Source organism: Cebidichthys violaceus, unplaced genomic scaffold (genome assembly GCF_023349555.1).
Source record: "Cebidichthys violaceus isolate CVI_PGR_0920_01 unplaced genomic scaffold, fCebVio1.0.p SCAF_51, whole genome shotgun sequence".
NCBI lineage: Eukaryota > Metazoa > Chordata > Actinopteri > Perciformes > Stichaeidae > Cebidichthys > Cebidichthys violaceus.
In genome coordinates this window covers 232,675-258,311 of record NW_027176717.1, presented here as the reverse complement: position 1 = coordinate 258,311, position 25,637 = coordinate 232,675, and the positions used below count along the sequence as shown (strand labels likewise).

The 25,637-nt window shown below is 42.2% G+C and overlaps 1 protein-coding gene across 8 annotated transcripts in view; it reads right to left on the bottom strand.

The window, feature by feature from the left end:
• grm8a (glutamate receptor, metabotropic 8a) overlaps positions 1-25,637 on the bottom strand; it is a 251,267-nt gene that overhangs the window by 144,091 nt on the left and 81,539 nt on the right. For all 8 annotated transcript variants that reach the window (XR_011105114.1, XR_011105115.1, XM_068731418.1 and 5 more), the window contains one exon: positions 12,429-12,645. Coding sequence is in view for 6 of the 8 variants with exons in the window: in XM_068731418.1 (XP_068587519.1) it covers positions 12,429-12,645 (217 nt within the window). In the remaining 2 variants the exon portion in view is untranslated. The remainder of the gene's footprint in view (positions 1-12,428; positions 12,646-25,637) is intronic.

Sequence of the window (25,637 nt, the reverse complement as noted above, 5' to 3'; positions counted from 1 at the left end):
ACCAGGGTATACATTGACCTTAAGGAAATGGGACCAATACAGGAAGAACCAAGTCCAGGAAATGTTCTTAATGATGCTCCATTAACGCTAGTTCCATCTGCCGTCTCCATTTTTCAAAGCCATGATGGAGTGCATTTGAATTTAGCCGTTTCTACTGTGGCAAAACATCTTTACAAATTAAGTACTGCACAGCTTTCACATTGAGTCTCTGGATCTTACATTTCTGTTCAAATTTAGATGAGGAGTAGACGTTTATGAGTTATCATGATCCATGACTGGTTTCAAGTTTCTTTTTCCTTTACGTTAAGAAATGTACAAAGCGATAACTGCATCAGGTTTCAAAGTGATCAATCAACATGACAGTAATACACTTTTCTTAGTTTGTAGTGCTTTTTGATGTTCATTATCACTTCTGGTGGAATGACTTGTGTTCCTCCATTCATTTGTCAAGTACAAATTGTTTGCATTTTTGCAACAACATACAACGGTTTGGACGTAATCATGAAAGGCAACTTTGACAACATCAAAGTTAAATTCTGGTTAGATCACCGACTATAAATCTAATTTCCTACAATTTTTGTAATTAATTTGTATTAATTAATTGTATTTAATTTGTATTAATTAATTGTATTAATAATTAATTAATTAATTTGTAACTAATTTTCAGTTTAAAGCCACTAAGCTCTGCTAGGCCATTTCCCAAAATCATCCAAGTGACAGTATGTATTATGGTGAAACATTTTATTTTTCTTCTTTTTTACCACATCCAATGAAATGAGGATTGCATTCAAATGAGAGGAAGTGAAGATAAGAAATAAATATAAGCTTCAATTAGTCCGCCTCTGTTTGAACATATCCAGCCTATGAATCTGTATTTCCTGTAGGTATTGTTTTCATAATGTACATTCCTCTTTCTGTCTATTTCCTTCATGCTGAAATATATGATATCTACATTTTGTACAGTGAAAAATCTCTTAACTACACCACTTGTATTCCTTCAGTTTTTATATACTTGCTATATGTTCATCTGAGGTCACATGCACTCTAGTTGTGTGTTCATGCATGCTAAATTATTTCGCCCCTTGTCTGGTGTTCTAGGAGAGAGGGTATTTCGGGTTGGAGCTCTGGGATGGAACTCTCAAAGCACTATGTTTAAGAGTAAAACAAGCATTACTGTTTTTTTCATTATGCCGGCCAACTTTGGTTCTTGTCATGTATTTTAACCGTGACCCCAGAGCCCTTCTGCAGACACAGATGGAAAATTGAAAAAATAAAATAAACACATGAGGAAGGAAAGAGGAAAAAATAAAACCTAAAGTTACTGGAGCAGAACAGTGAAGAGGCTTGAAAGTGCTTTTAAGTTGTGCAGGCAGATTTCTTCTCCCCGTAAAACACACACACACACACACACACACACACACACACACACACACACACACACACACACACACACACATTGAAACAGCACACAGACACACAACTCACACCGACAAATGAATACACATAAACTCACTTATATACACGCATAAACAAACATGGATCCATGAAATCACGGTGCAAACACACATATACCTTCCAAACATAAGCTGCACAAACACACATACACACACACTCCTGGACATGTACGCACACATACTTCAGGACACACACATAAACACACATCTTTTGTGTACCAACCGGTGCAGTAATATTGCTGAAATTACTTTTGGGGCTTAGCAGCAACTGGCTGAGTTTTTTTTTTTTCTCCAAGATCTCTTGGTGGACTTGAAAAGGCCAAATAGAGGCGGAAAATAAGAGGGCGGGCACGCGCACGAACGCACACACACACACACACACACACACACACACACACACACACACACACAAACACCCTATTTCTCTCCCATTATCTGGATGTTTGTGTGCCTAGTGCCCACTCCAACTCTGAAAGAAGGGAATAGAAGGAGTTCTCAACTCTGTTGAGCAAACCACTGAAACCGAAAGGAATTTTATCAAATGTATATCACAGAGCGACATGCAGTACAGCCACTAATGCACATTTAAACATGGCCGACACCATCAAAAACACATCCAGTCTATATCGTGTGTTGCAATGTAACTCTGCGCTGCAAGTGAGCTTTTGTTGCCCGCCGGTGTACTCTGAGCTGAATCATATATCGTCAAGTTTAAGTTTCAAACAAGGCAGATTTATGTTTTTAGCTACAGGGCCTTGAAATTTGCTCCGTAACATACTGCTTATCAGCAAAACTGCTTTGTAGGAGGCAAATTTAATTATTCCCGCAATCCCCTACCACTAGCAATTACTGAGACGTGGCTGAAAATGGTGAGGTGGTTTCACAGGTTGATGAAGAATCGCAGGCAACCCCAGAGTTTTTCTGGAAAAGAAAAGGTAATTTCTGTTGGCCTTAATATCGAGGCAGCATGGGGAAAATTGCTAAAAATGGCTATTTCAGCTGGATGGGATGAAATTCACAGCGCTGCTCAGGTAATAATTAACATCTCTGGATGTCCTCTGGCAATACTAATGCCATCTGCAGAGGGCTGTTAACTCCTAATAGATATTGTCAATTCCACCCAGGTGAGAGACTGGCAACATGAGGCTAACATAAACTGGATTATAATAGAATCTGGAGATTTGGAAAGATGTTAATGATCTCTTCGAGATAATTTATAGTTTGAAGTAAAATCACACGAACCATTTTCAACAAGGCAAGCAAAGCAAATACTGTATTGTTCCGCTGCAAGCAACAGTGTTGCACACACAGTCAATGTACTCATTGTGGACAAAACTACACACAGAGACATAATAAAAAATACTTAAGGTTTTAGAAATACCAGAGCTCCATTTTACAAGGACAAACAGACCGCAAACCACAAACCAACAGCATAAACAAGTCTACAAGCAGCTGAGAGTTTGGGGCCTTTCATGAAGACGACGAAGACAGCTTCACCTTGAGATGAAAACGAAGGCTGGTGTAATTAGTTACAAATAGATGGGTTGATGTTGGTGCTCCCTGTGTGTGTGTGTGTGTGTGTGTGTGTGTGTGTGTGTGTGTGTGTGTGTGTGTGTGTCTGCATGTGTGTTGATGAATAGTATCAGTCTTGAGTTGTGAGGGGAGTGTAATCAAGGACAAGACACAAAGAGCTAAATCGACCCAGGGAGACACGCTGTCAGCTGACTGTGAGTTAGAGAGTGTGTTTGTGAGCATTTATCTGCTTTTGTGAAGCAGTGGGTCTGCCAAAAAAACTTTGTGTTCAGCATAAGCACTGTGTGATATGTTTGAGAATCCATACAAGGTGTAAAACATATCAATCTGTGTCCCAGCTCTTTAATTACAACCTCATTATATATGATTATATTTATAACACATGCTGAAATGTAGTATAATCAAATTTGTTTCCAACATCATCATATTGTAAGAGTGGTGCTGCAACTGTGTAGCAGAGTTCCTTATTAATTTCAATATCCTCATGAATAATAATATATAGTATAATTTCTATAATGCAAGCGAAGTGATTTTCCAAGTGTGGTCTACAAATACTGCACACATGCTTATAAATAGACTTATTTGATGTGTCATACGCATCACAATGCATTTCAATTAAAGTGCGATTGTCTGAATGAAACAACATAAGCTGGTAGCAAGACTCGGATAATGACAAGGGCTGGCTCCATTGTGGGGGGAGAGTGGACTGAAAGCGAACTAAAGAGGCAAAGCTAAGCAAAAAGGCGGGAGCTTAGTTTAGAGCCAGAGAACTAATTAAATGAATCTGGAGATAAACGTTTAATTATTTTCTCTCTGCCCTTTTTCCCCCCTGCTCTCATTTTCTTCCCTTCTTCATTACTGCCTTGCAGAGCTGTAGACCGACCAGTGTTGGGGGGAAGTGACTATTCTGAGCCGGTGAAGTCAGTCCACACACACTCTTTCACTCTCACTCCTTCATTTCACTTCCTCACCCACAGATTCACCCACAGCCTCTCTCATTGACAAAAAGTCTGCCTTCTGTCTTGATGCTCACACACACACACACACACACACACACACACACACACACACACACACACACACACACACACACACACGCACACACACATGCACACACAGCCTCTCCCCCTCTGTCTGCAGTGTGGCTGAATGTAGATGTGGTAGTTGTAATCCCAGATGGATTCCATGGGGGAGGCGAGGAAGGTTACTGGAAGGAGAAAGGGCCGTGACTTGATTTAAAAGATTCCTTGGGTAAGTAAACTGCCACCACTTGTTTTATAGTACAGTGGTCCATATGCTGCAAACACAGCACGATATTGGAGGCTGCAATCTCACGGCGCGGCAAGATTCAGCGCCATATGCTGCTGATTTCCATGCGCATTCAACGGCAGTGTGGCATACGGGGAAAGAGAGCGTCCTTCAGCTGGAAGACTGAACAATGAAATAAAAACACCAGTGATCTGATTTTACACTCTGGCTTTATCGGCGAGGAAAAACACTTTCCCAATGGAGTGTCAGAAAAGAGCAAGATTTCCTATCGCTGGTAGTCTCGTTCATTTGACACGTGAAGCAATGCACATTTTACCACCAAAAAACGGACCGCTACCGTCCTGCATGACCTTTTGAAACTACTCCCTGACAAATCTCCCGCAACAAGTTGGCCTTTACGTTATTTGTTCATTAACCTTTAATCACCGGTCCACGTCAGCTTATTGTGTACAAAGGCAAAAAAAAAAAAAAAAAACGTTGCATTATGCGGCCAGTATGTGAACAGTTACTAATGATGAGTAAACACGTTTGGCCCATGCTCACTGAGCTGTGTCTGTTATAGTTCTGCATGACTGGAAAGCCATGGCTGGGGGTGACAGCGCACAGGCTGCATACGCTGTAAAAGTCATGGTGAATATATTTCAGGATGTGGCCACAGATGAGCAAACTGCAAAAATGTTTGTTTTTTTTACAATTGTGCTGCTGGATAAACACGGGATGAGATGACTTTCGAAGTCAAATTGCGTTCAGTTAAACTCCATTATTCAGTGCCAATACAGAAAGTGGTGCGACGATCGGGAGTAAAGTTAAAGTTCTGCACCACTTGATTTTAAGTTTATTTCATTAGTTTCACATGTCATATATTGTATGCTTTGGGATGTGCAATTGTGTTTTTATTTCCTGATATTGTGTATTGTGTATCTGTCTATAGAAAGCTTGCAGCTTTAAAAATGCAATATGGTCGTGCCCAAATTTAAACGATTTCTGGGATCAAATATTCAATACACTTGGGACAGTACTAGGTATAAAACTTGACCCCGAACCCCTTATAGCATTATTTGGAACTCAGCCACCTGAAGTACTCGATCTGCCGTCGACAGGACGACGCATCCTGGCTTTTGCGTCATTTTTAGCTAGACGCCTCATACTGTTCAAGTGGAAACACGTTCTCCCGCCTTCACACAACAGTTGGTTAATAGAGATCTTAAATCATATAAAACTTGAAAAGATCATATTACCACTTAGAGACTCCAGTGAATCCTTCAAAGAGACCTGGAAACCTTTCATAAATTATTTGATCCAAAATTTTTATTTTTGTGTTGTTACTGTGGTTGTTGTTTTGGGGATCTTTTACCTCTGGTTGAACCAATCTGTAAACCATATCTCCTCAGAGCAATGTGTCTGTTTGTTTGTTGTATTTGTAATTTTTGTATTCAGTGGCAGTTTGTCACAGTTACACTACCTCCAAGTGGCACGCAACTGAATGTAATGTCCTGTATATCCTAACTTTTTGGGGGTAGTCCTGTTTTCCCTTTAGTATTTGCAAAATCAATAAAAATATTTTAAAAGAAAGAAATATTTGACAGGTATGGAGGAGGCGGACACGACAGGTGTTTTCTTAGCTCGGTTCATAATTTAATTATTAAAAGGAGAGCGGTTCCAACCAGTTGTGCTAGTAGCTGCTGGCTGTTTCCTCTCACTCTGCATGCAGAGGCACAGCACACTTTCTACCGCTGGGTGTGGGTGAGGGAAGGGGGGAGATAGAGAAGATAGACGTGATACTCGTTTGGCTGGTTCAACTAAAAACTTCCAGCTTCTAGCGACCTATCCCGGCATGCATTGTGCAAAAAAGGAAGGCTGGGAAACACCCCCCCCCGGAGAGGGTTATTAGTCTAGACAAACACATTCACACCTCTGGGCAATCAGGCCTCTCCCCTTGCGACTCTATGGGCCGAGCAAGGAGATGAGAGAGGAGTTCTTTGGGTTACTGCAGACATTTGTTCCCCTGTCATTATGTGTTAATACAACAGATGTGGTTACATCAACATGTCAAGTTTCCTCTTTCCGTCCACAGCTGGTCTGAGCAGGGATATTAAAGAGCGTTACAAGGGTCAGAACATTTTGTTCTGCTTTCTGGCAATTCACCTCTGATTTGTACTCAAAGCTATTATTTTTTGCATATCATCTGGGACTTTTGTTCTCCAAATATCTACATGTGGTGTACTTTAAATTCAAATTCCTATAGGCTGATGTAGGTTGTTATCCATGTTTAATGATCAGCATATGGCTGTCATTTAACACTAAGTTAAACCCAATCTTCAGTTTAGTGTACTTGAATACAATTTAGAGGTACTTATACATGTTTTGCTGCGTAATACTTCTACTCCACTACATTTCAGAGAGAAATATTACACTAGACAGCTGTAGTTACTTTAAATATTCTATTACAATATCATTGTAATGATGTGTGATAAACTTACAAAATACAATGCACATTCATTTAAAAGTACTATATCAAAACAATAGGACTACTCCCCAAAAATATGGTCGCAATATAAAAATACAAAAAATAAATAAATAAAAAAGTGCAATACAAAAAAAAAGTATTATTATTATTATTATTATTATTAAAGTGACAATTTGGAGGTTAGAGGGTTCAACACCAGCATCCAGGGTGTTTGTTTTTATGCAGTAACCTCAAATATAGTGTTATTTCAAGTTTTCCCTTAAGCAGTCTTTTTGAAACAAAAAGATTTTGCTGACTGCCGTGTGGCTAAAAAATAAGTTGTGCAGAGTTTTCTACATAACTCCTCCTGGGAGTGGAGACAAAACAGCAGCTGTGGAGCAGCAAACATAAGTAGGACATATTCCCTTTCAAAGACTGCATGGGAGAAGTAAATATTGAACTTTCACAATGTGTTACATAAGAACAGGCACAAGACAAGTACAGAGAGGAATGACTGGGCAGAATCAAACTGGTCCTGTAACTGACACCAGCACCCTAGCACACACACACACACACACATACACACACACACACACATCCTGTAACCCCTGACTCATGCTGACAAGACTTGAGCGTCTACTCTGAAACTTTTCAGTAATCAATATGCATGCACACACACACTCCTGCGCAGCCCTACACATTGTCAGGAATCATCAGTGAACACACAATTACACACCAATTAATATGGATGTTTGGTATCAGTATGCAGAGTGCCTTGTAAGCTGCAATCATTACACTGCAATCACAAATTAATCACCTACAAATTCCCTGTGGCTCTGCATGTGTGTGTGCGGGTGTATGAGTGGATGTCCACCTGTGTCACGCTATAAATTTCTGTGTTTGTGTGTGTGTGTGTGTGTGTGTGTGTGTGAGTGGGTGGGTGTGTGTGAGTGTATATATCTATCTGTGTGTATATGTGTGTGTGTAGGTTTGCAGGGGCAGGCAGTGCTGTGAATCTATATTAGGAGCCCTATCATTATTCTGTCACCGTTCCCACTTCCTTGTCCCATTCTTCTTCTATTCTCTGTCACTCCCCTTCTATTTCTCACACTCTACAGCTTGATTCACAACTATAATATACACACACACACACACACACACACACACACACACACACACACACACACACACACATACACAGACAATGAACTCTCCCTCTTTGGTCACATTTTCCTCCCTTCCTCGGTCCTCTTGACTGACTGCTGTCACAGCATGTAACCCCCCCCCCCCCCTCCCCCCAAACACACACACACACACACACACACACACACACACACACACACACACACACACACACACACACACACACACAGAGGGCAAGATAGCTGCTGACTCCCAAAACGCAAATACACACACTGCCGAGGACTGCTTTACCCTTTACAGTGGCAGACACACACACTCAGGCAAACACACTGATCTGACACCACTGTAAACATCTAGCCTATGTGCTGACGGCCCCGGGGCGAGCTGTCTCCAAACATGCACAGAGACAGGGATGGACAGATAGACATACGCAGAGCTGTCATCTCTACATCAGCGCACAAACAACGCCCAAAAAGCAAAGGAGGAGACTGGAGTGGAGGATAGAGCTTAAAATAGAAATATCTCAACTGATACTCTCTCAGATGGATTATTCACGTGTCTTTAGTCTCGTCAGTCTGTAAATATTTGTCAACATCCAACATGATCCGTTTTTCAATAAACATTTGAGTCATAAACAGGGACACCGACAGCATTTTGATGTGTCAACACCACTTGGAGGATTTCACAAACTGATTTGAGGCGGCGTACTCCCAAGCGCGATGCTCTCATGACTACGGGGACCTCGCTTTTAAGTCTTGCATCAAAACCGACAAGTGATCCGTCTCTCTGTGTTTCTCTCCCTTTCTGTATCTCTGTCACTCTCATTTATTTTAATTTACTCTCATCTTTCTTGCCACCACTTAATGAAAGATCGAAAGTTCCGACATGTTAGACAGTGATCTCAACACTTTCCTAAGGCATTTGAAGATGCTTAATCCTTTAATTTGTCACTCCCCTGTGACAAACTCCAGGATATACTACCTTTCTTGTAATCACATGTTCAGGGCATGTGCCGCTAATTCCCGGGCATACTATGCAGAGCAGTGAACATTTTAGAGATTGACTTGATGCAATGCAATAGCCTGCAGCATTGTTAGAAATTACAAACATACAGAGCCAAAAAGAAAGTTAAGAAGACGGCAGCAACGCCACAGCCTGAAATCTACAGCGTTTCCCCCGGGACAAAATTACATTTTTTAATTATTTAATTACATTTTTGTATTTATTTTAATTTTTTACGTTAATTCAATTACATTTTTTAAGTTAATTCAAAAACAGGTTTCTGCTCTGTTCTTTCTTTTGTCCTCTTCAAATTACAGGCTAAAGCCACCCATCATGTGTCATACAGGGCCGCGTTCAGCTCTCTCTAGAGTCCATTTAAATGATATCCGACACTAGAGCGACAGACCACCAAATGCTCTGTGAAAGAGTGACACGCCACAGACAGAAAGGAGTTGTAAACTTTGCTGTAACCACTTTTACCTGAAGCTATACTTTTCCTAAAAATACACACAAGTCTCAATCACTTTTTGTAACATAGAAACACCAATGGATACATATTGATCTATTCATCCTGTTATGATAACATTTTGCAACAAGGGAAGATTTGAAGATGACATAATGTTCAAACTTCAGTGTCTATATTGATATTGGAAGCCGTAAAAGTGCAACAAATGTCTCTCATCTCATCTCATCTTCAACCGCTTATCCGGTATCGGGTCGCGGGGGCAACAGCTCCAGCAGGGGACCCCAAACTTCCCTTTCCCGGGCCACATCAGCCAGCTCTGACTGGGGGATCCCGAGGCGCTCCCAGGCCAGTTTGGAGATATAGTCCCTCCACCTGGTCCTGGGCCTCCCTCGGGGTCTCCTCCCAGCTGGTCGTGCCTGGAACACCTCCCTAGGGAGTCGCCCAGGTGGCATCCTTACCAGATGCCCGAACCACCTCAACTGGCTCCTTTCCACGCAAAGGAGCAGCGGCTCTACTCCGAGTCCCTCACGGATGACTGAACTTCTCACCCTATCTCTAAGGGAGATACCAGCCACCCTCCTGAGGAAACCCATTTCGGCCGCTTGTACCCGCGATCTAATTCTTTCGGTCATGACCCAGTCCACATGACCATAGGTGAGGGTAGGAACGAAGATTGCCCGGTAGATAGAGAGCTTTGCCTTGCGGCTCAGCTCTCTTTTCGTCACAACGGTGCGGTAGAGCGACTGCAATACCGCCCCAGCTGCTCCGATTCTCTGGCCAATCTCACATTCCATTGTTCCCTCACTCGCGAACAAGACCCCAAGGTACTTGAACTCCTTCACTTGGGGTAAGGACTCATTCCCTACCCGGAGTGGGCAATTCACCGGTTTCCTGCTGAGAACCATGGCCTCAGATTTAGAGGTGCTGATCCTCATCCCAACCGCTTCACACTCAGCTGCGAACCGATCCAGTGAGTGCTGGAGGTCACAGCCCGATGAAGACATCAGGACCACATCATCTGCAAACAGCAGCAATGCAATCCTCAGCCCACCGAACTGTAAACACTCCTCCCCACAACTACGCCTCAATATCCTGTCCATGAATACCACAAACAGGATTGGTGACAAAGCGCAGCCCTGGCGGAGGCCAACCCTCACCGGAAACGAGTCCAACTTACTGCCGAGAACCCGGACACAGCTCTCGCTTTAGGCATACAGGGATTGGATGGCCCCCAGAAGTGGCTCCCTCACCCCATACTCCCACAGCACCTCCCACAGTATCTCCCGGGGGACCCGGTCATACGCCTTCTCCAGGTCCACAGAACACATGTAGACCAGATGGGCGTATTCCCAAGCCCCCTCCAGGATCCTTGCAAGAGTGAAGAGCTGGTCCGTTGTTCCACGGCCAGGACGGAATCCGCATTGTTCCTCTTCAATCAGAGGTTCGACTATCCTTTCCAGCACCTTGGAGTAGACTTTACCAGGGAGGCTGAGTAGTGTGATACCGCGGTAATTGGAACACACCCTCTGGTCCCCCTTTTTGAACAGGGGAACCACCACCCCGGTCTGCCACTCATTAGGCACCGTCCCAGACCTCCACACAATGTTGAAGAGACGTGTCATCCAAGACAGCCCCTCCACACCCAGTGGCTTCAGCATTTCTGGACGGATCTCATCGATCCATGGGGCTTTGCCACTGTGGAGTTGTTTGACTACCTCAGTGAGTTCCACCAGGGAAATTGATAATGCTCCCCTATCAGCCTCCAGCTCTGCCTCTACAGTAAAGGGTGTATTAGTCGGATTCAGGAGTTCCTCAAAGTGCTCCTTCCACCGCCTGATTACCCCCTCAGTTGAAGTCAACAGAGTCCCATCCTTACTGTATACAGCTTGGATGTTTCCCCATTTCCTCCTCCTGAGGTTCCGGATGGTTTTCCAGAAACACCTTGGTGTCGACCAAAAGTCCTTCTCCATGGCTACTCCGAACTCCTCCCACACCCGCTGCTTTGCCTCCTTTACGGCAGCGGCTGTAGCCCTTCGGGTCTATCGGTACCTTGCAACCGCCTCAGGAGTCCTCCGGGATAACATATCCCGGAAGGCCTCTTTCTTCAGTCGGACGGCTTCCCTGACCACCGGTGTCCACCACGGTGTTCGAGGGTTACCGCCCCTTGAGGCACCTAAGACCTTGAGACCACAGCTCACCGCCGTAGCTTTGGCAATAGAAGCTTTGAACATCGTCCATTCCTGTTCGATGCCCCCAACCTCCACAGGGATGCTAGAAAAGCTCCACCGGAGGTGTGAGTTGAAGATCTCCTGGACAGGGTCCTCCTCCAGACGTTCCCAGTTTGCCTGCATGGGCTTACCAGGTCTGTCCAGAGTTTTCCCCCACCCTCTGACCCAACTCACAACCAGATGGTGATCAGTTGACAGCTCTGCCCCTCTTTTCACCCGAGTGTCCAAAACATACGGCCTCAGATCCGATGATACGATAACAAAATCGATCATAGATCTTCGGCCTAGGGTGCTCTGGTACCACGTACACTTATGAACATCCTTATGCTCGAACATGGTGTTCGTTATGGACAATCCATGACTAGCACAGAAGTCCAACAATAAGCGACCGCTTGGATTTAGATCAGGGAGGCCGTTCCTCCCAATCACGCCTCTCCAGGTATCCCCATCGTTGCCCACGTGCGCGTTGAAATCCCCAAGCAGAACTATGGAGTCCCCCACTGGAGCCCCATACAGGACTCCAGTCAGGGTCCTGTATGGGCCTGTAAGAAGGCCAAATACTCTGAACTGTTGTTCGGTGCATATGCACAGACAACAGTCAGAGCCTTCCCCCCCATAACCCGCAGGCGTAGGGAGGCGACCCTCTCGTCCACCGGGGTAAACTCCGACGCAGCGGCGGATTTGTGAGTATCCCCACACCCGCCTGGCGCCTCACACCCTGGGCAACTCCAGACAAATGTCAGTCTTATAAAGATGGTAATCCTGAGGACTTCCCAGGAGCCTCATTGCAGATCCCTGAGAGTCCCAGGACCCTTCCTTGAGAACCACTGGTCTACGCTTCAGTGGCAAACCACCCAACATTGACGTATCACAGTTTGAGCTCCTACCAGTTTCTCTGGAGATCTGGACGAAGGCCTCCACGCCGCTCTCTCCGTAGTTTCCTTCCGACGCTAGCGTGGACACGTAGTTCCACTCCATCGCCGTGACAATGTCCATCATTGCCTGGGCCTGGTAGGAGTCCGGCGGTACCACGCGGGAGAAGAAGTCGTAGCGCGTGTTGTCGCTCAGTTCTGGGGCCGTGGAGGCGTAGCTTATCTGAGGGATCTGGACAACAAGGGGAAGAGAGCAAAGAAGACACATTTTCTGTTAATTGCTTGTACAGTCTGCAGACTGAAACATGAGGTAGGACGACTGTGGTTCAAATTAATTTAATATTTATTATCAGAATCAACTCCTTCGCCTAAAGGTTTCTAATCATCACTTTCACGCCTTCATGCATAGTTTTACTGGGATCTATATGCAGAAGAGAGTTATAAATGCCTCCCGCTCCCTGCGGTATCGCTGTGATTAATAATTCTCTGGGATGTGAGGAGAAGTTGCCATCACGAGTGTTCAAATTCAACTGCAGCACTGCAGACGTATTGTTGGCTCAGAGATGTGAAAGAAGCAAACAAACATTTTGAGAACAAACAAGCATGGAGGAGAGAAGCAAAAGTGATAAATAATTGGGAATCAAAATGCAAAACGAGATGGAGAGATAACGAAAAGGGGAAACCGGCGATGCAATGTGTCGGCAATTTTTCAACGTCGACGCCGTGGCCGACAGATTAGGAGCAGAGAGGAGACGCTTTGACACAGGTAGACGGACACAAAAAAGAGACAGCGGGGACCAGAAGGGAAGACAGACAGACGAAAAGCACAACAGGCCGATGGGAGAAAGGAGAGACAGAGGTTGACAGAAAGACAGGACACACACACACACACACACACACACACACACACACAAAGACAGGTATTGCTGCTGATAGGTGGTGTAACAGGCGGAAGGTGTTAGATGGGTGACAGGCAGATTGATTTTTCCCCTGACAAAGGGGGACAGCAAGGGAAGACCCTGTACTTGCCAACACACACACACACACACACACACACACACACACACACACACACACACACACACACACACACACACACACAGACGTTGGACAGACGTCTCATTGGCATTCATTGGAAGAAAGCCTTATCTGCCAATCTAAACCCAAACGTAAGGTGTGTCAGCTGTCTGTTTCTTACACACAACCACAAATATAAATGTCTGCAATTGCTGAGCAGAACAAAACACGCTGATACCGCTTGAACAAATTTGAGAAGGACAGTGTGTGTGTGTGTGTGTGTGTGTGTGTGTGTGTGTGTGTGTGTGTGTGTGTGTGTGTGTGTATGTGTGTGTGTGTGTGTGTGTGTGTGTGTATGTGTATGTGTGTGTGTGTGTGTGTGTGTGTGTGTGTGTGGGTGGGTGACCGGAATATTTCTAAAGCCCATCACTCACTGTCTTTATTCCCTTTGAGTGTCATCTGAAGCCGCTGCCATCCTGCATCTACACTCACCCCTGCCATTTTGAAAGGTCAGGGATCTATCCTGAGTTTTGCAGGATCTCCTAAATGGTTCCTCTTTGGTGGCGCTGAAGTGCTGCAGCAAGCAGGTGTAAAAAAGAAAAATATAGCCCTGAATCTCCAGAAGTGGTTTTCTTGTTTCAGGAGCATGTTTACAAAAAAAATGTATTATACTTTCATTGAACGCATGAATAACAAAAATGAATTCTTAGCCTGAGTGTTCATTCACCTCCTCGAGCAAAGACTATTGAAAGGACGAAAAGAGAACACATTTTTCTTCAAAGACAGCAATCAATGCACACTTAGTGGTTGGCGTCTCTTTTTTTTGTTTTTGTTGGATAGCTAATTTTGGAACAAAACTGTTTTGTTCCTTTGTTTTTCTGCTGTTTAATAATCTTCCATTTCTCTCAGGGAAGGGTAGGAGTTCACGCTTGGGACGCTGGAGTTCTGTTATTGGTCCTCTCTGCCTGGGGAATACAACAGCAAACTTTCATAAACTTCAGGATGTGTATGTATAATTCATAGACAATAGCGAGGAAACAAATAAAAAGAACGAGTTCAATCAAAAGTTGGACTAGCAGAGGGAAACAATTGGTGAAACAACTTCTGTGCATGTGTTTGTGGTTTTTGTGGATAATGTGCATTCGTTTGTTCGCTTGCTGGTGTGTGACTCCCCTGTTTCAATTGTCCTTTTACTCGTGTGTATCTAAATAGGGGAATATCCATTTCAAAGAGAGATGAATGCATGGCTGGGAGAATAACAGATTTGTCTGTTTACAATAGCGATGGGAAAGTAACCCTGTGACCTGGGCAGCCTGCTACTTTGATCTTTTGTTATTTCACTCTACAGCTGGGAAACTTGGAAAATGAGACACACGTACACACTTGTGTACACCGCGCACTCGTCCTCTAGTCATATTTCCAGAGTCATTACCGAGTAAGAGGAGGAGAAGCGGAGGGGAACGAAAACAGATATGGTGACATCTGATATCTGCTGCGGGTACAGACCAAATGTCTTCCAAAACCACACCTGTGTTTTCTAAAAATGAATATTTCCTGCATATATTTCTACCCACAACCAGAAAGCCCCACAGACACACATCTAGAACGTCTAATGGCCTGTGGCATGCGAGTGTTGTAAATCATTCATGTGCTGTAAGTCATGAGTGACTACATCCGTTTCAAAAGCAAGTAGGTTTGGAGTTGTAGTTAGAGGCGGGAAATTAACAGCTTGCTTCCCCCACATCACCAGGGAAGAAGATTATGTCTCCAATCCCTCTAATTCCATTTGCTAATGAATATGTGTGTATGTGCGCACGTGTGTGTACACAGGATATGATAAAAAAGGGAAAGAGTATGCATGTGCTGTTTGATGTGCAGTTTCAATCAACACTAGAACACTTACACACACTTAGAAATGGGGTAAAGTATTGTTTCAGTTTCTTTATACATCAAGACCTCGATTATTGAACGATATTTGATGAATTTGTTGAATATTTGAAACTATGTTCCCAAGATGCTCCAGATTTCCAAAATTCTACTGTGCATGAAAAGTGAAAGGCTTTCAGCACTGCAGTGTTCACCCTTTTGCGCTATTCTTAGCAGAGTCAGAAAGCTTCTGAACCAGCACTTAGTCCCTGCATCTCTGCACTAAACCTTATAAGAAGCCTATACTCTTCCTCAAGAACAAATAGCTAATATATTCCATGTAGTGTGGCTGCCATTGATCAATCCAGGAAAGATATAAAATCTTTGGTCTTGCTTAAGTAAAGAATTGACCACCATGAAAACAGAATAGCCGTCCCCTGGCCATAATGTAGCAGATTAATTCTTAATTGAACCGTGTTCCCCTCCAAGGCAAGGCCATTGAAAGAGCACAAAGTAATATGTTTCTCCACAACAATAATCAGTGCACACCAGTAGGCTGATGACGTCTCATTTTTCTGAGGGGCAGAAAGTGCATTATTTATTCAAATCTTTCTTTAATAGTGCTCTTCGGAGTGGTGAGTGAAGCAAATATAGGCCAACATCCAAACATAAACCTTTTTTCTGGGAACCCACTTTTAAAAAAATGGCATCATCTCAACCAATCTCACAATAGGCCTTTTCGAAATTGTGATAAATTTCCGCATCACCTCATATCATGTTGAATAGGTAAACCAGCCATTTCAAAGAGATATCTTTGATGAATCACAACTTTGTTGTATGCATGTGTTGTTGAAAACAAAAGCACATGTTGTATACTTTATAATAAGACCAAACAATGAATTTAGGCTTAACAGGCTCTTGTTTTTTTCCCTCTCATCAGTAAAACAAACAGAATGTAATAAAATCTCCATGTCGACGCAGTCTTTGAGAATTGACAGAATATCAATAAATTAGTGATGTTTTCGTAATCTTTTCAGTTATAAATGAACCAGTCTTTATTTAACATGTATATCTGCAGTGCATCTTTGAAACCCATTAGGGACCCTGAATGTTTGTATTGTTCTTATAATTGTAGCCTACCTATAAATATAATGTGAAAGGCCTTCGTACATGTTCATTTTACTGATGTGAGGATATAAAAAGAATAAGATAGCCTGTTAACTCCACTAAACACAACGTGGTCTCAAGTTTTAACGTGTGTTTATGTTTTCAATAGCATGGCATTGAACAAAGTTGTGGACCTTTACGATTTGGACACCCATCTGTTTCTGAGAAGAGGTAGACACGCTGTCTACACTGAGCTCAGTTCAAATCATGGTGTGAGCTTTTGCTCTATTAAACTAAATCGTCCACACATGTAGCCTACTATATGCTATAATGCATACTACTAATATCACTTATGACTGCCAGTGATTTTCATTCACTGCCGCTATTATTCTATAAACTGCCTTTGAACAGTAGATCAACCACTATACTAATTGATACACAAACCTGGGCTTTGGGTATCGGCCGATACCAAGTACCGATCTGATACCAGTGTTAAATTAATGTGTGGAAGTGACTGAGATCATTATTTTATGTCTCAGGCAAAATCAGGCTTGACTTAAACATTGCTTTCCTAACTTTGAAAAACAAAATTAAACAAATAAATACGTAAATAAAAATGTACTGAACTGTTGTTTCAATATGTAAGTAATGGTATCCAATACCGGTCTCTGCAGACTGAGTTGATGAAGTCGTCAGCGGATCTTTACAGCCCTCTGCTCACTGACTGCTGCTCACTTCTGCTGCTGGATGCTGGATATATTAACCTTTCTAATGCATTTCCTTGCCATAAAACCTTGAATTGCAGCTGTGTTTGAAAGGTGCCGTGACATTAAATTAACCTTCTTTCCTTAAGTTCTTAAGCCACTTTAGACTCGTACTAAACCTGCAAAATGTTGCAGAAAGAAATGTTCAGGTATTTTTAGTTGAAGTATTCTCTTTAGATGACCAACATGTAACTCCAGACAAAAGACACTGTATTTACACCAACATGTCAAATCAGTTGAGCCAACTTACTCTATATTTTCAGGCTGTTGGGTGCAGATGAGAACTCATCAGTGATGGCATAATTTTTATATATTTATTTTTGTGTGTATGTGTGTGTGTGTGTGTGTGTGTGTGTGTGTGTGTGTGTGTGTGTGTGTGTGTGTGTGTGAGAGTTAGTGGGTTGATGGTTGGTGTGTGTGTGTTTGATGGTTAATGGGTTGGTTGTGTGTGTGTGCATTAGTTAAGGTTCAGGGGGGTTAGTGTTGTGTTAGCATTAGTTATTCTATCTTTGTAGAATCAAATCTTTACCCTCAAATAGCCGTTTTAAAGTGCTGTTTAGGGGTTAAGACGGATTAATCCTCACAAGTATACAATAACAAATGCGTTTTTAGTTTCCTCAGCGTGTAAATCAGGAGCCGGGCATTAGAAGAGTTTGCTTGTGGGTGATCTGGCTCTCAAGATCTTTGAGCTGGGACATCAAGGAGGACTTCTCCTGCAGCTGGGATGCTTCCAGCTGTGCCATGAGGGATGACTGTTCCTGAAAGCGGAGACGCTCATTTTCTTTTTCCTTTTTCAGGGCTGCTTTGATCCCGTTAGTCTCCGCTCTCTGTTCATCCAGCTGGGCTTGGGACGCCTGGTCTCTTTCGACCATCTGCGTAGCTTTCTCCTCCAGTGTTCGAAGAGATGCTATGTTCTTCAGCTGGGCATGATCGAGTTCCCGGCAGGTTTTTTCCAGCTCGGCTGTCAGAGAAGACTTGCTGCTACTCTTTAGCTGCTGCTCAGCCTTCATCACAGCAGCCAAGAGGTTCTTGATTTAGTTTTTTTGATGTTCAAGCTGAACCATAAAGGAGCTTTTCAGTCTGGGCTTGATGGAAATCCCGGTATCTTTCCATCATCTGCTTTGCTGCCTCCTGCTGTTTTCCAAGAGCTTCTGCCATCATTCTCGATTCAATGGTTAGTTTCTGTGTTCGAGCCTTCTCAATTTCCAGATCGCTCTCCAACTGCAACTCCACCTTGGTTTTAGCCACTGCAATCATCCGCCTTTCAGCACGGAGCTCCAACTTGTAAGCCTCCACCGTATTTTGAAGGGCCTCTTTTCTTCCTTCATCTGCTCCAACTTTACGTGCTGGTGGTTGGTAGTGGGTGTCTTCTGCTTTTTGCAGCTTTGTGTTGGTTTCTTCCAGCTGGGATTTTAGAAACGCTCTATCCCTGGATGCTAAAGCCTGAGCTTCATGCAGCTGGGCTTTCAGGCCACATATCTCTTTCTGCATAGCTCCTTCGTTCATTTCTTGGAGATGATCGAGGTTATGCTCCCAGTGAGTCTATTTAGAATCCATGTGATTTGGAACACTACTGCCAGAAATCACCAGTGATCACCAGATATTTGGTAAACCAGACATTTTGAAGAAATATCCCTGATAAATGATCCAGGACAGTCGCTTTATGTGTGTGTCTTTCCTGCCGAGGACCAACATTGAGGAAATTCACTCTTTGGAGTTTCACTCATTCTCACAGTAAAACCAAGAAGAATGTATTCAAAACATGATGCTGGAGAAAATTTGAAATGCATCTAGTGAAACTGCTCCAAAGTGAGGAATGTTATATAATCAGCAGCCTGTAATTGGCATTCAAGCTAAAGAAATCTATGAACAGCTAGACGTGACCTTTTGAAATGCCACTTCGAAGGTCAAAGGGAAATCAAAGATATTTGGCTTCTAGGCTGATTATATATTCATAACTAATTGTGGTTGTTTGAAAATGAAAGTTATTAGGGACACTAATTTTGATTTTATTTATTTTATGATCGATCGTCAACCCTTGTTAACCAATCATTAACCGTTAACCGACAAGATTAGTGCCTTGCATTGAAGGGCACTATGCTTGAAGAGCTGCATGACGACCGATGCATAACCAGGTTAAATCCATCATTTACCAGCAGCAGCAGTGTATGCGCAAAACAGGCAACTGAGACTCCAGTTCACCCTTCTGGGATGCATTGTCGTGGACACATGCAGCTACTTTTCCAGTTATTTTAGCTGCAAGGTTGTCACCCTGGCATACTCTTTCAGGGTTTCCGCCAGTGCATTTACAAGCCCAATGTGTGTGTGTGTGTGAAGATGAGAATGAAGTTAGCAGATACGTTACAGCTGTGAATTTAGCAGTGCAGTGTGTGTACAGTTTATTTGTTGGTGAATACATGCTAAACCGCCTCAAAATTCTGGCCAAGTTCCTGTATATTTGCTTGCCACCTGCCAATTAAAGTTAGCCCACAAGTTAGCGACAACTGCGGCAAAAGGATCACTTAACATGGGCTGACCTTAAAGGTGGACCAGGTATTCTCGTTTTAGTAAGGAGCCACTGCTCCCAGTATTGCTCATATTGTCTTTGTCTTTTAATATTATTTCAAACTGTAAACAAATATGTATTATTAATCGGTCAAAATTATTTGTTAACGTTTAACCTGCCTAAAAGCACCTGTAAGATATGATACATAATAGTGTGTGTGAACAACATGAGTGAATGCACACGTCATGACTGTGGTGTGTGTGTGTGTGTGTGTGTGTGTCTGGCGGTAATGGAGCTGTCGGGGCCAGAGTCTGAGCATTAATTGATAGATGGCAGTGGTCTGAAGCTAATTAACCCCCCCTTCCCTGCATTACACACATAGACAGCCTCTCTGTCATACACACCCACGATCACACACACAACCGTGTCAGAGAGAGGACTGGGTATGTTGTAGAATGTGCGCGTGCACACACACACGCACACACAAACAATTACAGTCGGGGATTAAATTAATTAAACACACAAAAAATGTGTCAATGGAAACAAACACACTCACGCACAGTTTCAGTGAGGGTCGATGATGGGGATTCAATTACACACACACACACACACACACACAAACACACACACACACACACACAGAGAAACGCGAGCTGGATGTGCATTCAATTAATTTTAACCTGTTTTAAATTAGTCCACTCTTTTACATTTGCCTTTTGTGTGGAGACAAATTGTAAATGATCTGAATTTATAGTAGTTTGGATGAGAATGTCTTTTTTTTGGGATCGAGCAGGAACAGCTCCTGACTGAGATATCAGAGGAGAGAGATCTCGAGAAGGAAGGCACACATACTATAAATTGATCTGGCTGTGCAGAGCCCTGGTTTTGAGCCTAGAGAGATGTTTACTTGCAAAAAAATTGACTCAGCCCCTGTGTCTGTGTCTAATGAGGAGAGGACCGGCACAGTGGAACCTCACCGAGTTAATTTAGCAGGATGACGACTGTTGGGGCTGAGAGTTGGGTGTCTGTCTAACCCTGTTGCCTGGGCTCTGTCTGGGTCCATCTGTCTCTCTTTTTCCTCTCACTGTTTGGCCCTCTGCCTCTGTGTCTTGTTTCACACTGACTCCACTTTTCGCCTTTTTTGTTTTTTAGCAGTTTACTACCACAGAAATTAAATACAACTAAATAACTACTCGGCACAATTACATTTTCTTTTGTTGTTTTGTATTGATAATGTCATATTTCATACCTTGTAAAAACATATTGTCAGTAATATTTTACGTAGTCATATCTTATGCTTATTAATTTTATGTTCTCTGTAATATTGTAAAATGTTATTATATAGGTGGAGGCTTCAAATAACTCCAGTTGGCTTTTTGCCTCTTCCTGCACTGTAATATTTATTTATCTCCGTTATGTTTGTTTATTTGTATTTTATTGTTTAAATTGTGCAAATAAATAAACTAAAAACTTTCAATAGAGGTATTTATTTTCCACTGCATTCATTCACATTTTCACAATAAAGTTTGTATCAACTGACGCACCGCCTGGTCAGTGAGATTTCAGGAGTTTGATTGGAAAATCCAAAAATAACATTTATTACTAGCCGAGAAAAGTCCTTGATCAAACAATGCATGTAGTGTAGAAAGGCACAAAAGGGTAACTTTCAGAGCTATCAACCCCATTCTATCGCACTTCACTGTTTGTCTCTGTGTCTCAGAGATTACACTTTAATTGCAAACAAAAACAGACAAAATGAAAGAAAGACAGTGAGGGAAAGTAGGCAGAAGGAGGATATTTCACAAGAGCACAAAGATGGGGGAAAAAAGGGCTGAGAGAGAAGAGAAACAACACAGCATAAGAGGTAGGCAAGGAGCAAGATGACACAGAAGCATTTATTGGGAGCAAAGAAAATGAAGAAGATGCAGGTGAGAAACAATGAAAGATGAGAGAGAGAGATATGAGAGGGAATGTTTAGCAGAGGCACCAGAGACTAAGGAGGAGGGAGGGGAAAGAAAAACATAAATTAAACCTTTTAAAAATGAGGCCTATTTTCAGGCCTCAGCTCGAAAAAAGATAAGAAATACCTAAGTGAGTGTAATGTTAAATTAAAAAAAAAAAAAAGAAAAAAAAAAAAAAAAAATTGTATATATATTTGAGATGTGAAAAGTCATGGAAATATCAGTATATATATGTTACAGGTTAACATAAGATTAAGATAGAACACAGCACAAATTCTAAAGCTCGCCCTGGAAAAACAGCAATTTCAGGATATTGTTTTTTGGAAATTATGGAAATCCAAGATTTAAGATATTCCCAGCTCTTATAACAACTGATAAAGGCTCTCTATACACATTTATACATAGATACAGTGAAACATTCATAAAATATAGAGCATATAAAATTGCAAAACTGATGAAATATTCCAATATTTGAATAAAAAAATAGCACATGCAGCTGGACATACCAAGCAGTGGAAGTACGGAGATATTTCATTTTTTCGCTGAGATTCGACCAAAAGTGAGTACAATATTTGATGAAAGCTGTGTGACTTTTTGTGTTCGAAGCTGAATATCTCTGCAATGGTTTACCGGAGAGAGAAATGGAAGATACAGTTGTGGTCAAAAGTTTACATACACTTGTAAAGAACATAATGTCATGGCTCTCTTGAGTTTCCAGTTATTTCTACAACTCTGATTTTTCTCTGATAGAGTGATTGGAACAGATACTTCTTTGTTACAAAAAACATTCATGAAGTTTGGTTCTTTCATGACTTTATTATGGGTTAACAGAAAAAGTGATCAAATCTGCTGGGTCAAAAATATACATACAGCAACATGAATTAGCAATTTTGGTGACTTAGAAAGTTGTGTCAATGAAATGAGCTTCATAGCATGGCCTCTGAACTTCTTGTGAGTGATTATGAGTGACTACAGCTGGTGTCTTCTCTGAGGCCATTTAAATAGGGCTCATTGGATACAAACGCCCACAAACGCTACAATGGGAAAGTCAAAGGAGCTCAGCATGGATCTGAAAAAGCGAATCATTGACTTGAACAAGTCAGGAAAGTCACTTAGAGCCATTTCAAAGCAGCTGCAGGTCCCAAGAGCAACAGTGCAAACAATTGTTTGTAAGTATAAAGTGTATGGCACTGTTTTGTCACTGCCACGATCAGGAAGAAAACGCAAGCTATCACCTGCTGCTGAGAGAAAATTGGTCAGGAGGGTGAAGAGTCAACCGAGAACCACCAAAAAGCAGATCTGCCAAGAATTAGAAGCTGCTGGAACACAGGTGTCAGTGTCCACAGTCAAGCGTGTTTTGCATCTCCATGGACTGAGAGGCTGCCGTGCAAGAAGGAAGCCCTTGCTCCAAAAGCGGCACCTTAAGGCTCGACTGAAGTTTGCTGCTGATCACGTGGACAAAGATAAGACCTTCTGGAGGAAAGTTCTGTGGTCAGACGAAACAAAAATCGAGCTGTTTGGCCACAATGCCCAGCAATATGTTTGGAGGAGAAAAGGTGAGGCCTTTAACCCCAAGAACACCATGCCTACCGTCAAGCACGGTGGTGGTAGTATTATGTTGTGGGGCTGTTTTGCTGCCAATGGAACTGGTGCTTTACAGAGAGTAAATGGGATAATGAAGAAGGAGGATGACCTTCAAATTCTTCAAGATAACCTAAAATCATCAGCCCGAAGGTTGGGTCTTGGGCGCAGTTGGGTGTTCCAACAGGACAATGTCCCCAAACACACATCAAAAGTGGTAATGGAATGGCTAAATCAGGCTAGAATTAGGGTTTTAGAATGGCCTTCCCAAAGTCCTGACTTAAATCCCATTGAGAACATGTGGACAATGCTGAAGAAACAAGTCCATGTCAGAAAGCCATCAAATTTAACTGAACTGCACCAATTCTGTCAAGAGGAGTGGTCAAAGATTCAACAAGAAGCTTGCCAGAAGCTTGTGGATGGCTACCAAAAGCGCCTAATTGAAGTGAAAATGGCCAAGGGACATGTAACCAAATATTAGCACTGCTGTATGTATATTTTTGACCCAGCAGATTTGATCACTTTTTCTGTTAACCCATAATAAAGTCATGAAAGAACCAAACTTCATGAATGTTTTTTGTGACAAAGAAGTATCTGTTCCAATCACTCTATCAGAGAAAAATCAGAGTTGTAGAAATAACGAGGAAACTCAAGAGAGCCATGACATTATGTTCTTTACAAGTGTATGTAAACTTTTGACCACAACTGTATGTCCGTAATCTCCGTCAAGCGGACATGCTTTTTCATGCTGCATGTTTGTAGGTAGCACGTTGCTAACGGACAGTAGCAGCAGTTTTCTCCGGTCTTTTCCAGTCATATCGAGTTATGATTTATGATATTTTGTTATTTGTTTGCTTGGCTGATGGGAGATGTGTTTGTCTCATGTATAAGTGAACTAGTTCATGTTGTTCCCAGGACGCTGAGGTTTCTGCAGAACTACAACATCATTATATTCGTTCTTCGTGGGTTCTCTGCCAGTTACTTTTAACACAAAACTCTCTAAGTTTTTATGTACTACGTCCCCCAATTGGGGGACCCTCGGGCTTAAAAGGTTGAGTTAGGGTGAGAGGAGAACTATGGGAGGAGAGGCGGAGGCAGAGGAGAGACAGACAGAAAGGAGATGAATGAAAGAAACTGAGATAATTGATAAGGGGGGCGAGGCAATGGAGAGTTTCTTGAAAAAGGCACAAGACAGATCTGAGTTGCAGAGAAAGCAAGATTAGTGAGATCAGAAGAGTGTTTAAAAAAGCCCGGAGGTTAAGAAAAGAGCGAGAGATGACAACTGATAGAAGAGGAAAAACAAGAGAATAGGAAGAGACTATTATGCACAAATGTAAATGAACCGAAGTGACAAAGATGGGATTGATAAAGGCGAAGAGCGAAGAAAGAGAAAAAAGCGGAAAAGCATCACAAAGAAAGAAACTGGGATTAAATGACAGAGCAGTACAAGGCTCCATTTAACCCCTTCTTGTCTACGTATGTCATTCCATACTTGAATAAATCCTTAAAATTAGACGGCTGCATGCAATGTTAGGGATAAATAAAAATAGATCACATCCAGAATCAAAAATCTACATCCAGATGTGACAAAGAAATGATGACTGCCATTAGTTTTGAAGGTATTTGATCATAAACCATTTTGACCAGATAATTGCTCTAAAGCAAAAGTCACTAAAGTAATTAGGATTCATGATATTGCCACCTTGAATGTCTGTACGAAATCACGTGCCAATTCATCCAGTAGTGGAAGAGACATTTCTCTAAAAAACTAAAATGTGTAATCGTGGTAGCGCTGGAAGAAAGTCGTCCATGGCAATCCATCCTTTAATTCAAGTTATTTTCAGTCTGGACCAACCAACAGAAAGAAATTGCCTTTCCTGGAGCCACGCCATTAGCATGGCTGTGGCTCAATACGTATCAATATATAAATATGTTTTGGGTTAATATCAAGGATCGAATGATATAGTGGGCAACACAGGAAAACTTCATGGCCATAAATGAGCACAGAGAAATATCACAGGCATTCACCACTGCATCAAATACATCAAACAGACCGACACAGTTATGTCATCACTCTTTCCAAAGCAACAATGTAGGGCCTCAATATGAAGTCTAAATAAATACTGTGTAAGCGTTCCTTATTCAGTGTTATAAAGAAGTGTTCTCACTTGCTTTACCATGTTAAACCGTGTCTTGATGTCTTCTGATAAATATATAAACATATATAATGAATCAAACTGAACCAACCCCTGCTGTTCATTCTTTACAGAAAATCTGCTGTAATATTTAAAAATGACAGGCAATTACAAAACGGAAAACCAATAATATTAGTTTCACGTGGCACTTAGTTAAAACTATCTGTAATCTGGAGGCGTGACGGTGAGTTAATTGAGTTGAGGATAGCATGACTTGCGGCAAACAA